Source organism: Oncorhynchus clarkii, chromosome 12 (assembly GCF_045791955.1).
Source record: "Oncorhynchus clarkii lewisi isolate Uvic-CL-2024 chromosome 12, UVic_Ocla_1.0, whole genome shotgun sequence".
NCBI classification, from domain to species: domain Eukaryota; kingdom Metazoa; phylum Chordata; class Actinopteri; order Salmoniformes; family Salmonidae; genus Oncorhynchus; species Oncorhynchus clarkii.
The window spans coordinates 77,480,247-77,496,721 of NC_092158.1; the positions used below are offsets into that span (position 1 = coordinate 77,480,247).

The following is a 16,475-nucleotide window of genomic DNA, read 5'->3' on the forward strand; positions in this document are numbered from 1 at the left end:
CTCTGTCGGCGCCGGAAGTGATTGAGAGAAGTCCTCCTCAGGACTTTCAGTAAAACCTCACCACTTTCAATCCAGTTACCTTCAGCAGCAGAAAGAAAAACACTATTTAAATACACTGACACACACCACCCAGGAGAAAGCTTTACAACTTGGGCATAATGCAGATGTAATGTGGGTATAGTGTTTTTACACAGCTATAAAAGGTTAACAGTTAAGTCTGCAGTAAAATGTTTCACACCACAACGAGACCACTTGCTCGTGGTAGGAGATGAACAGGGGAAATCACTTGATACAAATCAGCCCGCTAATATCAAACAGCGAGTCAGCATCAGCTGTGCATCCAGGTGGATAAGTGTCTTTGTGATAAGCAATGGGAGAGAGTAGGCGCTCATGAATACTTTTGGCAGGCTTTGACCCAACCCCTCAGCTTTAGCAGTGCTTTGGCGTGAAAACATAAGGCTGCTATCACGCCGAGACCGTGCCTGTCCCTAACTGATGGCCAGTGAACAGTGTGGGGCTAGTGATAGGGAAATGGCAGTGTCTGTGAGTAACAGAGGACCAATGAACAGTGTGGGGCTAGTGATAGGGAAATGGCAGTGTCTGTGAGTAACAGAGGACCAGTGAACAGTGTGGGGCTAGTGATAGGGAAATGGCAGTGTCTGTGAGTAACAGAGGACCAGTGAACAGTGTGGGGCTAGTGATAGGGAAATGGCAGTGTCTGTGAGTAACAGAGGGCCGGAGAACAGTGTGGGGCTAGTGATAGGGAAATGGCAGTGTCTGTGAGTAACAGAGGACCAGTGAACAGTGTGGGGCTAGTGATAGGGAAATGGCAGTGTCTGTGAGTAACAGAGGACCAGTGAACAGTGTGGGGCTAGTGATAGGGAAATGGCAGTGTCTGTGAGTAACAGAGGACCAGTGAACAGTGTGGGGCTAGTGATAGGGAAATGGCAGTGTCTGTGAGTAACAGAGGACCAGTGAACAGTGTGGGGCTAGTGATAGGGAAATGGCAGTGTCTGTGAGTAACAGAGGACCAGTGAACAGTGTGGGGCTAGTGATAGGGAAATGGCAGTGTCTGTGAGTAACAGAGGGCCGGAGAACAGGGAGATGCATGTCTCTCCAGTCCAGTTGGAGAGATGCATATTTTTTCTACTGAAGCCATCCAAGCAGTACAATGGAATGTACTGTACATGCTTTAGGTGCACCATTTGTCTTTCTGTTTAAGCATATGATTTGGAAAATGTATTTGCATGGGTGTCATGCTTGGCCAATCACCACACTTTAATTAGGCTACTTCATAGACAGTAATGTAAGAACAGTACAGTAACACCATGCAAGTAATGCAGGCAGTTTAAACTGGCACATCCAGATTACAATTGCAGGACACTGTTGAAGCCTTGTGCAATCGGGTTGGAACGTGTAAGAACAATGAGTAGGAAGGGAGCACAGAGGGGTGAGCGGGGACATGCCAGAGCAGATCACATGACGCGTGTCAGTGTCACTAGTGTTATACGACTTCCTCCCAGACAAACATCCTAGAGCACAACATTGCTCTAACATTGTTTGGAGCAGAATCTCATACTTTTCACCTTCTCTTTCCCATAAGCAGTAGTGGTTCATTAAGAAAGTCTCAAAATTATTGCACAATTATTCTGAGGACATGGCAAAATTGCAACTTCAGTGTCACAGAGTAAAGCATGGAGGTCAGGGAAATAAGGAAGCAAAAGGCCAAAGCAGCAGAATAACTCAGTTTTGTGATTGTCTGGATGATGTCATCTGATTTCATTAATTACAGTTACATGTAGATTTTGATCAAGGATATGACAGCAAAAATTTGGATTTTTTTTTTCAGGTTTTGGGGTGCTGTTTTCTGTCCGGTTTTGGATTCTGAGAAGTTTAGTCCAATGAATACATTCGAAGCAGAGCACCTAGCCAGGGGGCATCCAAAACAAAAGCACCTTCTGCTCTGTTTGAGTCTAAAACTATTATATTTTCATTAATTAAACTCTGAACACAATGACCTAAAATAATGACCAGGGGTGAAGGCCCCTGTACACAGTACACAAGAGAGATGGGGCCTTTTCAGGGAATACAGAAACTAGAGCAGGGGATATGTGGGATAACGCTGGATGGACCGAGGGGAGGGGACCAATGGTTCTCAGCTGGCTGCTTTATGGTTTTCACTGTAGTGGCTGTGTTAGGGGGTGTGAGATTGGGGTGTAGTTTGAGGTGTACTCTCTATACTTCAGGCACAGTGCCAGGGTTTGTTGTGGGGCTGTGAGGAGAAGTGAGGCGGGATTTAGCAGCCACAGCCCCCATGGTTCTCTGAAGGCGAGTCCTGTAGACTGGTGCTCCTGTGATTGGACAACATGTTGGCATCTCCGCCCATGCTCTCGTTCATCTTCTCACAGATGACGTCTACCAGCCGCTCAAACACCTGCTTCACGTTGATGTTGTCCTTGGCGCTGGCCTCGAAGAACTGGAACCCTGTCAGACAGAGACAGGAAAATTGAGTAGAGTAATTACTTACTGTGGAGAGATTTCAAGAAAAGCAGATGAGATATTTAGACTTAAGTGTTCGGTGTCCCCTGTTATATCTGTGTGTAAGTGTGTTCTCATGAGGTCAGTGTGCTGTGGTAGTGTGACCTCTTGGTGTATAGTCTTTGCGAAGACTGCATGCTGTCGTGGATACTACTCACCAAGATCTTCGGCCAGTCTCTGGCCTTCCTCTGTGGGGACTAGCCTGTCATCCTCCAGTTCACACTTGTTTCCCACCAGGATCACCTGTGCGTTGTCCCAAGAGTATGTCTTAATCTGAGTTGCCCTGTATGACCGAGGTGAGAGTAGACGAATACACAGTCTGAGAAGGCAGCAAGGTCAATATGGAAATGATGGAACCTTCCACCTTTCACTCACCAGTCCTGAACTGCGTTGAAGGAGTCCTGGTTGGTGATGTCATACATGAGCAGGAAGCCCATGGCTCCTCTGTAGTAGGCTGTGGTGATGGTACGGTAGCGCTCCTGTCCCGCTGTGTCCTGTGGGGAACATGATGGATGGTCATTCTTTACAGGTTGGGTTTGGGAACATGTTACATTGTGTGGTATTTTGTGAGACCAGAAGGGGGCAATATTGACTAAGGCCTACAGACTTGAGATGCTAGAGGTGAATGTGTGTGTATACGCTTGTAAATATTCAGTAGGTCTAGAAAAGACTACAATTAATAAAAATAAAAAATGTAAATAGAAAATTGATATTTGACATTAATAAACATACTTCTGTGATAGTGCCTTGTTCTTTAAATTGTCCTATCAGCCTAAACCTTCCCACCCAAAGCCACTGTCAACTTCAGACTATTAGAAATTAAAGTGTCAGATACATGATTAAACAAAGACTAATGTCTACATTCGTCATGTCCATCTTGTCAAACAACAAACCCTGGCCCAAGAACAAAAATAACACGGAGAGCGTCAGATGTCGATAACAGCTCTCTGGTGCCGCAGAGCTGTAGAGACCTGTTTATCGGAAACATCTTTAAAAAAAAAAAGTCAGTTAAGAACAAATTCTTATTGTCAATGATGGCCTAGGAACAGTGGGTTAACTGCCTGTTCAGGGGCAGAATGACAGATTTGTTCCTTGTCAGCTCAGAGATTTGAACTTGCAACTTTTCAGTTACTAGTCTAACATTCTAACCACTAGGCTACGCTGCCACCCCTTTCAATTAAGTAGAGGTTGAGTGTGATGTCAGAGTTGCATCCCTAGAAAAGGTTAACGTGAAAAAAAGTCAAGCAGGTGTGGGGATTAAATTGGCACGGCAACGATCCTTGGCCGTCGCTTGGTAACCTGGCCTGGGTCCCTCATTTGCATTGGAGGACTTCACATCACTGAATAGCGGGGTGGGTGTTTTATGAATGTTTCATTAGGGCTAATAGTGTGCAGGGTAGTCAGCCCGAACAAACTGCCACCGATTTAGAGATTGCAAGAAATAGAGCTGTTCTTAACTTAGAGCAGGTGCCGGGCTAGAGAGACAAGTGCTCTGTAAGTGTGTGAGGAGGTGTATCCGCAGCGGTGTACTTCTGTTAAATGACCTTACCCAGAAGGAGAGTCTGCGTCATCTCAGGGTAATTTGTTTCATTTATGAATAAAAGATACCAGATGCATATCTTATCTGATATGTGCAGACATTATCAAATATTTGGCATCGTAATGGATCTTACAGTAGCACTAACCAAATACACTGTCTCCACAACTATCTATACACCAAGTAAAGAAAATACTGTCCAAAAGCATATGCATGATGACAATAAGTGTAAAATGGTTGGGGGTCAGAGCCATTGATGTCACTAGGACCCTTCTCAGCATGCGTCACCTGGTCCTGCCGCCCACACAAAGCAGGGACACAATCTAAGCCCTGGGCTTTGTGGTTCCGACACCAGGTGTGTCATTGTGCAGTTAACATATTGCCATGTGGTGTATCCTCCTAGAATAAACAGTATGGTTCAGGTTGAGGAAGTAGAACCATAATGGTACTATAGAAGGCTTCAAATTAAACTCATTTTTAAAACCATGATAAAAAATAATTTCTAGCCTTTCATGCCACAGACGCAGAGGAAAGCTTGCAGCAGTGTGGACAGCGCACCACCTGTACACCCTTCATAGATTGGTGAGGCTCAGAGGGTTTGAGTGAAAACAGGACGCTGCAGATTAAACGCCATCCAAATAGGGTTGTTCATTAACTGTACACTTGCTCTCGAAGCCAGGGCTCATTTATTGAACATGGTTGCTACTTCCACACCTCCAATGTATGAGGCAAACTGAGGAAGGTTTCATTCTTCTCTGATTTGAAAATTACTGGATGCTCATCGGATGGCATTCAGTGATCCCAGCCACCACTGACGACATTAAGCCAAATCACGTGTCCTAGGTGGAAACAGGGTCAGTCAGCTTGGTTTTGGTGTGTTCATTGGTGTGGACACGGTTGCTGCTGATTCATCTTGATTGAATACAATACCATATAGGATGTTTGTCTTGTTTAAACAGCATTCACTGTACGTGGAAATAGTTTGCTTTGAAACACTTTCAGACCTCAGGGGACTAGGCTAAAGATAAATAAATTGTAAAAATCTGGTAGCTCTGTAATTCAAGTATTTTCACAGAACCTGATTTTTTTTTTCCACTAATTGGTCTTTTGACCAATCAGTTCAGCTTTGAAAAAGATCTGATGTGAAAAGATCTGTGGTTGGTCAAAAGACCAATAAGTGGAAAATGGATCAGAATTGGTCTGCCTGTCCAAACGCAGCCTTAGTCTCTAGAGCATGTGGTACAAGCAGCAGCAAAACATTGCAGTAGCTTGAGATGAGAAACAAAGTTTTCTGCAAAACATACAAGAGAGACAGAGGGTAAAATCATTGATGGAAAAAAATACTAAATTGTCATACTTGAGTAAAAGCAAAGATACCTTAATAGACCTCTAGTGACTACCCATCCCGCGACACTAATTTGCATAACGCAACAGACATAAATATGCCTCGAAAATATTCCTATTCATGAAAATCACAAATGAAATATATTGAGACAAAGCTTAGCCTTTTGTTAATCATCCCGTCATCTCAGATATTCAAAATATGTTTTACAGACAAAGCTAGACAAACATTTGTGTAAGTTTATCGATAGCCTAGCATAGCATTTTGTCCAGCTAGCAGCAGGTAACTTGGTCACGGAAATCAGAAAAGCAATCAAATTAAATTGTTTACCTTTGATGAGCTTCGGATGTTTTCACTCATGAGACTCCCAGTTAGATAGCAAATGTTCCTTTTTTCCCAAAATATTATTTTTGTAGGTGAAATAGCTCCTTTGTTCTTCACGTTTGGCTGAGAAATCGCCGGAAATTGCAGTCACGAAAACGCCCAAAATATTCAAAATTAGCTCCATAATATCGACAGAAACATGGCAAACGTCATTTATAATCAATCCTCAAGGTGTTTTTCAAATATCTATTAAATAATATATCCACTGGGACAATTAGTTTTTCAGTAGGACCGATTGGAATAATGGCTACCTCTGTATTTTACGTGAGAGTCACTCTGGGAGCCATCAGGTGACCACTTGCGCAATGTAGCCGCTTACGGGTATTCTTCATCATAAATGCGTAAAACTATGTCACAATGCTGTAGACACCTTCGGGAATACGGAGAAAGAGTAATCTGGTTGATAGCCCATTTACTGCTCAATAGAGACGCATTGGAACGCAGCACTTTCAAAACATGAGGCACTTCCGGATTGGATTTTTCTCAGACTTTCGCCTGCAACATCAGTTCTGTTATACTCACAGACAATATTTTTACAGTTTTGGAAACTTTAGAGTATTTTCTATCCTAAGCTGTCAATTATATGCATATTCTAGCATTTTGTCCTGACAAAATATCCCGTTTACTACGGGAATGTTATTTTTCCAAAAATGAAAATACTGCCCCCTAGTCACAAAATGATTTATTAATAGAAAATGACTGAAGTGAAAGTGACCCTGTAAAATACTACTTAAGTCTAAAGCATCTGGTTTTAAATGTACTTAATTACAGTGGTGGAAAAACTAATAAATTGTCATGCTTAAGTAAAGGTAAAAAATGACATGCTATAAATCTAATTCCTTATATTAAGCAAATCCGATGGCATGATTTACGGAAAGCCAGGGGTACACTCCAACACTCAGACATCTTTTAAAAATGCAGTATTTGTGTTTAGTGAGTTCACCAGAGGCATAATATTGATAGGTGTGTGAATTGGACCATATTGTTGTCCTTACTGAGCATTCGAAATGTAATGTATACTTTTGGGTGTCAAGGAAAGTGTATGGTAGTAAAAAGTACATATTTTCTTTAGGAATAAAATGGAGTATACAAATATTAATTGTAAAGTACCCCAAACAGCGACTTAAGTAGTACTTCAAAGTATTTTTACACCACTGTGTAAAATGCAAGGGCCTTGCAGATGAAAGTTGGTGATTGACCCACTATAGAATTATCAGCCATCTTGTCAGAAAAACTCAATTCAATAGCAAAGGATTTGGCCTGTGGATTTATATTCTGGTTTAATACAGAAGACAACTTTCCTCTTGATGGGATGTGTATGATAGTCCACTATGATGGCAAAAATGTGGCACAAAGGTGGCAATCATGTTTTAGAGACCATAGCTGGCATGTGGGACAAAATGCATAAGGCTAACTTACCCATATCTGTAGCTTTATCCTTTTCTCATTGCGGAAGACGGTCTTGACCTTGAAGTCTATGCCCACGGTGGAAACAAAGGCTGGGGTGAAGGAGTCATCAGCATAGCGGAACAGGAAGCTGGTCTTCCCCACGCTGCTGTTGCCAATGATCAGCAGCTTGAACATGTAGTCAAAGTTCTGGTCAGCCGCATCCTTCTGGGCAGGCTGCTGCTGAAGGCGAGAGTCATTCACTGACGCCATCTAGAAGGGAAGGCAGAGGTGTGAGAGGTGATACTACAGCTCAGGGTGAATTAAACACAATCATCAGGTTAGAGGCTCGTAAGTAAGCATTTCACTAAGGTCTACCTACACCTGTTGTAGTCGGCGCATGTGACTAATAACATTTGATATTAGTCTTTGAATTTCATACCAATACAACTCAACAGTTGGTAGGTAAAATCAACAGGCCAGGCCCAGTCCCCTCAATTGTTATGATCCAGTAATGAAGGGTTGCGGGGAATTTAAAACCTGCTCGTCATAGCTATTATGACTCAGTCACTTGCAGGCTGCAGCATCTGCCACTGGGTATCAAGTTGCACACCATAAAGACCTTTTAGTGTCTGTCACTCGTTCCTAAAAGTGGGTGTAATGACTGCAAGGAATGGGCGTGAAAGGAGAGTCCATGGTCTCCCCCCTCGCCCTCAGCTGATCAATCAGGGCTGCACACCACAGCTTCCCTCTGATGAGGACTGTCTCCTTGGAGACCGGTCCAGAACATAACCGCCAGGCCAATTAATGGGCCAGGCCAGCTAGCTCAGCATGTCCATCTTAAGATGTAGTGATATTTAACAACCAAGGGGAATGTAGAGGACAGTCCACATACACTATTGTGGGACAAAGAAAATCTGTTGTTGAAGCTGTATCGCTATGATTCCATGTTTGTGCCCACAGAGATTATAGGGGTGTGAGAGTGAGTCACTGCCCCTTACTTTTAACATGGGGGATGACCTGTGCGGTAAATGTGTTAAATATGGCAAATGCATGATGTACAGGCCAAAACGATTTTGTAAAGATTCTGTGCAAAAGGCAGGTCTACTATAATCCCCTATCACATGGCACCAATCAAACTTTCATCTGACCATTGCTTTGTGGGTCTGAAGTCATTGGATCATAGGTCCCACACTGTGTACAAAGAATATGCGGGAAACCCATTGGATCAAATGTTGTATTCCTCTCAGAACGTAAGCCTGCTAAATCCTGGTCACATCATGCACATTTACACTGTGGCTCAAGAAGTCTTTAAGGCAAAATAATATTTGGGGAAACTGTTTTTCTACCCTAAATCTGTGACAACTGTTGTGCTGCTGGGGCAATGAGTAGCCTACAATATCACTCAATTCAATATCCAATAATAATATGATATAATCCAGCCCAATGCTGCAGTCATACTGTCCAAATTATTCTAAGATATTAGAGACCAAAGTCACTGAATTATGAAGTGTTGAGAAACACATGGCCAAAACTCTTTGTGGACAAGTAGCATTAGATCACTTTGACCAGGGGGTGATGAATTTAATACTGGCATGCCACCATCTGCCACAATAATCGGGTACATCTCTGACGGGACAGATTTTACATCACTGTCATCACAGAACAGGCCTCCACTTAGTAGAGTTGAAATGGGAGTCATTTTTTAATGCATTGGAGAAGCATTAGTTCTGTAAAACAAATAGAGGCCATTATGGTGAATAGGCCTAGTGTGGTCTCTCAGCTGGCACTGTTTGCAGAGTAAGGTCCCTGGCTGTTATAGGAAATTAACTCTTGGTTGGCAGCTGTCTGTTCCCTATTAAAGAATGGTCGTAAACACAGGTGAAGGAGGTAGGTTAGTAAATTATAGTGGTTTCAGTATACCTGGACAAACTCAAATGAGTAGCACAATAAGTAGGCCGATACTTTTGTGTCAACTCACTCACTCACTCTACCCATCATATTGAAAGTTGTCAAGTGTCCATTCTCCATCTCTATAAGCCCTTGATCATGACTCTCAGTTTCATGACATTACACATAAGTTATTGGACAAAGGCATCTTCTGTATGGGGGAGTTTTGTTAAGAGCCCCGATGCTCAATCTGAACATTAACAAGCGTCTGTTTTGGAAGCATAAGGACCTTATCTTTCATACCAGTGAAAAACCATTTAAAAAGGTTGAATTGATACACCTTGATAGGGTTAGTGTCAGTGGAGGACGACTCCTAATAATGGCTGGAAAGGAGTGAATGGCATCAAACACATGGAACCTATGTGTTTGATGTATTTTAACCATTCCACTCCAGCCATTAGCACGAGCCTGTCCTCCCCAATTAAGGTGCCACCAACCTCCTGTGGTTAGTGTTCCCACAAGGCCATATCTCCATGTTACAGAGCTTGTTTACTGAAGATAAGAGGCCTACCTGTGCTAATTAGCCATGGTGCGTGTTCTGAACACCTGTATGTAAGCGTAACTCGGGAGGTATAGTTGTCAGATGGAGGCACCCATAGCTGCATAGATCTGTGCATTTTTTTATTTTAAGGATTCTTTCTCGCTAATGCAAATGCCACATAGCAAGCGATGATTTGACGTTTCAAAACGTTGAAACACAGCGTCAGGATTTTAGTTCACATGAGGTAGTCATGGATGAAGCTAATGGCTGAAAACTGTAGGGAGAAGGCACATGCCGCCAGAGTGTGACCGCTATATCTCTATATGATATAGAACTGCCAAAGTAGACCCTATACAGAGAATGCGGGTGAAGAAAATCCGTCGGTACATCAAATCGCACCAGGTGCTCGAGCCTCGAGGATTAATTGGCGATGACTCTAAAACCTGTTGTCACATTATAGAAACATGTAAAACTAAGTCCAGTGTACATTAAATTGAGTTAAGTAAACGAGAATACAATGCCCAGCAAGTTATTTATATTTGTACATGAAGGAAGCTGGACAAAGGCGCAGAAAACATTTACCAAACTTTTTCCAACCACTTACCTAATCTATGGAAAAGGAAATTCTTTGACTTTAACCTTCAATGTTATTTCCTTTCAAGTGAAGAGTGAAAGTTCCCTAGGGTCTTCAACAACCTGAATTCTCTTTCCGCCCACGGCTTTCTGCCTCACCGTTTTCCTCTGAGCGTTTGCGGAATAGAACAGGCAGCTCCCGGATCTCGTTTGTGTACAAAGGAGCACCCACCCTTCGAGAGCGCAGCAGTCAGTGTAGTGGCCACCTCACACGACAGTATTCACACAGCTATAATCTCTCACACACTTCCAGAGAGCAAATTTCCTGTACTTTATGATCCCTCACTCAGCTCTAGCCTGTTTCGAAATAAGAGCTTTCACAAATCAAGGCAGCATATACAGTATGTTTGACTTATGTTAATGTATATTAAATTGTTGAATAAAATAGGGAATACTCTCAGCTGGGTCAGTCTTCTGATCTGAATTTTGGAGATGCTCTGCAGTCTGCCAACCTCATAATTTATTAAGTATAACTCAACATTTGATAATGAAGAGTTGCAGATCATTAGAAATACACTAATGAGATCACTGGGTTTAGATTCTAAAATGTTGTGTAAGTTAATATTTTCATACAGATATGGTAAGCCAACTTTGTAAAAGCATCCACTAGTTAATAAATCTGAATTATTTCCGTGAGTGAATAAGTGTACATCCTTGACACTTCCTGGTCTTTTAGACCAGGGTTTCCCAAACTCGGTCCTAGGGCCCCCTTTAGGTGCATGTTTTGGTTTTTGCTCAAGCACTACACAGCTGATTCAAATAATCAAAGCCACCACGGCTTTGTTGGTTAGTGCTAGGGCAAAAAATAAAACGTGCACCGAGTTTTGGAAATCCTGTTTGACACTAGCACATAGTCACTACTTAGGAATTCCAGAAATCAGCAGTGTGTGAAATGTTTTTTCTACTACTGCACATGAAGGGTACTTTGTTTTCTAGTTCACACGGCCTTACTTCCAGCAACACCATACCACCAGTTTGTGGCTCATTGACCTGCTGTGGTATCTGGGTAATGTAACATGGGGAGTGAATGAGTTTGGTTGTGGTGTACCTGTATATCTGTAGATAATTTAGTATTTTCCTTTTTTTGAAAAGTAAACCAAGAAATTACAGAATTGGTGGCCTGGTTTACCTCTAATTACATAGGGAGAGATTTCTCTTGAAATCTCTCCTAATCAGAGAGTAGGTGAATTTGTGCTGCTGGAGTTCAAAGAATGCTATTTCCTGGTGCCACTTAAGCCTGTCTGACAAGGCTCATCTCAAGAGGAAGTCTTTCCTTCTGATCCAAGAGGAGTGGCCCAGACTGCTGAGAGACATGAAGTATAGGCATGATAAGGAATCTAAACAAGATATCCTATGACACTGTCACTCTCTTTCCATACTAAACGGTTTCATCATGGTGATTTATGCTGCAGTAGTTTGTTTCGGGGGGCTAGGGTCAGTTTGTTATATCTGAAGTACTTATCCTGTCTTATCCAGTGTTCTATGTGAATTTAAGTATGCTCTCTCTAATTCTCTCTTTCTTTCTCTCTCTCGGAGGACCAGAGCCCTAGGACCATGCCTCAGTACTACCTAGCATGATGACTCCTTGCTGTCCCCATTCCACCTGGCTGTGCTGCTGCTCCAGTTTCAACTGTTCAGCCTGCGGCTATGGATCCCTGACCTGTTCACCGGACGTGCTACCTGTCCCAGACCTGCTGTTTTCAACTCTCTAGAGACAGCAGGAGTGGTAGAGATACTCCTAATGATCGGCCATGAAAAGCCAACTGACATTTACTCCTGAGGTGCTGACTTGCTGCACCCTCGACAACTACTGTGATTATTATTATTTGACCATGCTGGTGATTTATGAACATTTGATCATCTCCACCGGCACAGCCAGAAAAGCACTGGCCACCCCTCATAGCCTGGTTCCTCTCTAGGTTTCTTCCTAGGTTTTGGCCTTTCTAGAGAGTTTTTCCTAGCCACCGTGCTTCTACACCTGCATTGCTTGCTGTTTGGGGTTTTAGGCTGGGTTTCTGTACAGCACTTTGAGATATCAGCTGATAGGGCTATATAAATACATGTTATTTTTTATTTGATCTGCCACTGTAAACTAACTATTCCGAGTCAAAATCTCAACATTGTAGTTTGACATTAACGCTAATAAAGATACATACATGCATGCAGCTAAAACAACCAGACTAGAAGCCTTTTCACTCACTCTGAAACACCATTAGTTTTGGGTTCTGTCCAGTTATCCATTAGTGATATTCTAACTTTATTAAGACATCATCCCTCTCCTCCCAGGCTTGCCAGCAAAGCACTGGTCGGTCCATTTATTCAAAGCTGTTTAAAAAAAATGTGATGTCCATCACAATAATGAAGTTAGAACCAGTCTGTTCCAAGAGGTGGGCACTAACTGTGTGGTCTGGTCTCAATATGTTGCATGTTATTGACCCAGTATTGCACCTGATTTTCCAAAGAAAATGCTCAAACTGTAGGAGAGTGCATTTCCTGATTCCATCAAGGGTAACAACTCAAACTGAACTTAATTTTTTCTTGTTTCAACATCAAAAATGACTTAACAATATTATTGGTGCTATTGAATTCATTATTTGTAGGAATTTCCATAATTGTGTTTTATTCACAGTACATAATTCTGTGCAACAACCCTGAGCTAAATGTTATATTGTTAAAAAATATCTGCCTAATGATTGTAAAAAAAAAAATTCTGCAGACAGTACCCTCTAGTGGAAGTCATAAGCAATACAATGTCCCCTCATTTCATAACAGTCCGGAAGCTTGTGCTTTTCTAAAAAAATATATATATCTTCAAGTTCTGTGTAAGTGTTAAACCTCCGTTCTGAAACATTATCAGGATCACTGCACATTCTACTTCAGCTCTACGCTTCAAGTACATCAATGTAAAATGAACAATAACTGTAGGGAAATCAAAAAGAGGATCACTAACACATTTTTAATCATGTACTTCTGAAAATTATAAATCGATCTTTATTACATTCATCCTTTCCCGGTTTAACAAGGGAAAGACCAGAAATCCTTTGACATTGTGTGCTATGTTTTCTATTGACAGGTGAAACAATTAGATTAAAAAGGCACATTTAAAAAAATATGGTTAAGCGTTGTGTTTGAGGGCCGTATGCATCAAGCGTCTCATTAGGAGCGCTGAACTAAGATCCATATGTAATATGTCTAAAGCTGCATTTACACAGGCAGCCAATTCTGATATTTTTTTTCCCACTAATTGGTCTTTTGACCAATCACATCTTTTCAGATTTTTTCCAGAGCTATGTAATATTATTTATTGTGATTTAAAGGCAAAAATCCTACATCAGCACTCCTACTCTGAGACACTTGATACATACATCCTCTCATTGACAGACAATATGAAAACCTGTCACCAAACACCACATATACACAATCTCTAAATGGTGTGTAAATTGAGAGCTGTGTACACTATGTTGGTGGTTGTGCAGATAAACCCAATCAGGTTGCATAGGTTGGACAGGCCATGATAGTGGCCAAATGTGCTCTTGTAGGCCTTGTACTTGGGGTCCTGCTCCCTGAGTTTGGCGTAGGCTTCCCTCTGGCTCCCTATTCCTATTTGGTTCCCCAGGCCATGCTCCTGCTCCACCTCCCGCAGCTTGAACATGACCTCTGTGGCAGACGGGCCAAACCACTGTGCGTTTAGACCTGTCATGATGACTGCCAAAAAGTACAGGGCCATCTATAGGGGAAGAACAATTTTTATTCAGAATTGTCGACGACATAGGTGACGTCTATAATGTAGATACAACCATTATCTAAATCGGAAATAATCTTAACATTTTGATTGCGCAATCTGTAACGCTTCACCAGTACAGATTGAATCCTGCCCTAAATTACAAAATAGAATGTGATATAACCTGCAGGCTTTCGTGCCAATCCAGCAGCTCTCTGGGGTGGTAGACTGCATACACAGCCAGGCTGACAAAGTTGCTGCCCAGTAAGCAATAGAAATAGACAGGGAACAGCTTGCTTTGCACCAGTCCAAAGGTGTGCAGTGTTACCTGTTTCACCAGTGTAAAACCTGTAGGTGGGAAAAGAGATAATGTAAGTGAGAGAAATGGGGAGACAAATACGGTGCCTCAAATTCTTAATCTTGGCTTCTTTTGATATGCCACTTCAAGTGTTAGCAAAACCCTACAATCTAACAGATTTCCTCTGCTCATCCCCTATCGATCCCAATATCATTCATTACCTGCTATAAAGGAGACCCACAACTGCATTCCCCATGCGAAGGACAGCACCAGCAGGTGCAGCACTTTCACCAAATCTGTAGGCTCCCCTTCTGTGACCATGGTATTAATCTGGGGGACAAAGATAGAAAAAGTCCCAGATAAATGTTAGCAAGCAAACCAGATAATGAAACGTATTCATTTACAGCATTGGGGACATAAAACCCCCAAAAAACATCCCCACCCAAAATCACTAATTCAATAAAGACCTTTTGAAACCCTTTAAAACAGCATCATTTGATGACTGGAAAGTGGTCCGTTTACACGTGCAAGCTTGATTAGCATGCAAGTGATAGTGGCTTCGAGAGATGAGTTCTGACCTGTTTACTAAGACTAATACTTCAAAGTTGGATAGCTAGCTAACAAAAAATCTAAAAATGATACTGTTGAGGATTAAATACTTAATTCAATATCACATTTTGGGAATTGAAAACCATGAGTGGAATGGCATTTGTCAGATAAACTACACATATTGCTAGTACAACCCATAGTAACTCGCTAGCTAGGTGAGTTACACAACTGCGCGCATGTAGTGTTGCAGTACATTCCAAAGAGAGGAAAGTGGCTTCTTACTTGTTTGTCTTCTTTTTTCCTTCAAAAAAATCAACTGAAAAATAACTACCTGGATGTGGTATGTTGACTGAAGGGAAACACTCTTTTCGCAACTCCCGTAGATCGAACACTAGAACAACACTTCCTCTCTCAAACGTCAATTGCCATTAACCACGCCCCCCAAGCAATATCTACAAATCACATTATCACAAAATAAATTTTACGTTAAACTATAACCCACAAACCAATTATCAATGAGATAGAACGTATCCCCTTGTCATTGTGACACCGTTTTTATCCACCCACTTAGCTCAGACCAGTTGACATGGAGGACAAGAGGGCCTTGGTGAGTAGAAAACACATTTGGCACTCAATGTCATACAGTACCAAAATAGTTTGTTAGAATGATTTTCAATACAATGTCGATTGTTGTTTCAGTGTGAACCACCGCCCCTTCCCGCTGAAGGTGTTTATTGTGTCAATGTGATCATCAGAAAGTAACATAACTTGACAATGCCTGGTGTAATACTGCATGGTCATTGTTCATTGAGTTGTCTTCTAGTAGCAGGAGGTGAATCTCAGGAGTCTCTCCGAGATGTGGAAAGAATTAGGTCAGAGGTTGAAACACAAGCCAAGGTGTCTTAACTGCTTCCTGTAGAATGTTGTATTCTTCCCATATTCACGATTGTCTACTGTTTTATTTGATGGCTTACATTGGTTACTGTTTTATTCAGGGGATATTGTTTCAATTAATATTTGTTGTTTTGTAGACTATTGATTCCCTGTGCAAAACTCTGTCCATGCACAAGGCAGAGAGAACCCAGAATCTCAATACCATGGCAGTCCTTCAATGTAAGGGAGGACACAACACAATCGCGCCTGAAACACACCTGACTCTTGATTCCCTGATTATTATTATTTTTTGAATGCATGGGTTACTCTTTACTTGAGTTGAACCCACATTCATAAGGGCTAAATAGCACTGTTATAACAAGGACTTAAAGATGACATAAACTGTCCTCCTGTCCTCGTTCCTCCAGCCGAGGTGCACCATTTGGCTGCACATGTTGCCGCCCAGCACTTTGAGGAGCGTTTTGAGGGCCTAGGCTGTGAGGTCTCCACTGAGCTCCCCTACCTGCGCACTCTCCTGTCCCACTCTCCCTGCTCCTGTCCTACTCTCCAAGCCTCCTGCTCCAGCACTCACCCCTCAGATATCCAGAGGCAGGCTGCCATCAACCACATCTCTCAGGAACTCTACCACAGGTAGATCTGGATAAGGCAGTCTGAAGTGTGGTGTGGTGGGGATACTTTGGTGAACTACACTTGCATGATGATAAGTAGACTTTAGCTCAGTGGGATAATGCAATAATAACATGTAATTCCCTCTCCATATTT

The 16,475-nt window shown here is 42.1% G+C and overlaps 2 protein-coding genes across 3 annotated transcripts; both read right to left on the reverse strand.

Annotated features, from left to right (window-relative positions):
* Positions 1-1,836: 1,836 nt before the first annotated feature.
* Positions 1,837-10,464, reverse strand: LOC139421366 (ras-related protein Rab-3D-like). The gene is made up of 5 exons (XM_071172190.1): positions 10,223-10,464; positions 7,221-7,460; positions 2,914-3,032; positions 2,697-2,821; positions 1,837-2,484 (listed from the first exon to the last, which is right to left on the reverse strand). Exons 2-5 carry the CDS (start codon positions 7,458-7,460, stop codon positions 2,297-2,299), a joined length of 672 nt encoding a protein of 223 aa, XP_071028291.1. The 5' UTR covers positions 10,223-10,464; the 3' UTR covers positions 1,837-2,296.
* Positions 10,465-13,188: 2,724 nt separating this feature from the next.
* LOC139422256 (transmembrane protein 205-like) lies at positions 13,189-15,382 on the reverse strand. 2 transcript variants are annotated; one of them, XM_071173434.1, is made up of 4 exons: positions 15,151-15,382; positions 14,492-14,600; positions 14,157-14,320; positions 13,189-13,978 (listed from the first exon to the last, which is right to left on the reverse strand). In XM_071173434.1, the coding sequence occupies exons 2-4, from the start codon at positions 14,589-14,591 to the stop codon at positions 13,676-13,678; spliced, it is 567 nt and encodes a 188-aa protein (XP_071029535.1). In that variant the 5' UTR covers positions 14,592-14,600; positions 15,151-15,382; the 3' UTR covers positions 13,189-13,675. The 2 variants fall into 2 exon arrangements, with proteins under 2 accessions (XP_071029535.1, XP_071029536.1); XM_071173435.1 differs by having other exon boundaries at positions 15,102-15,257.
* Between the last annotated feature and the right edge of the window lie 1,093 nt (positions 15,383-16,475).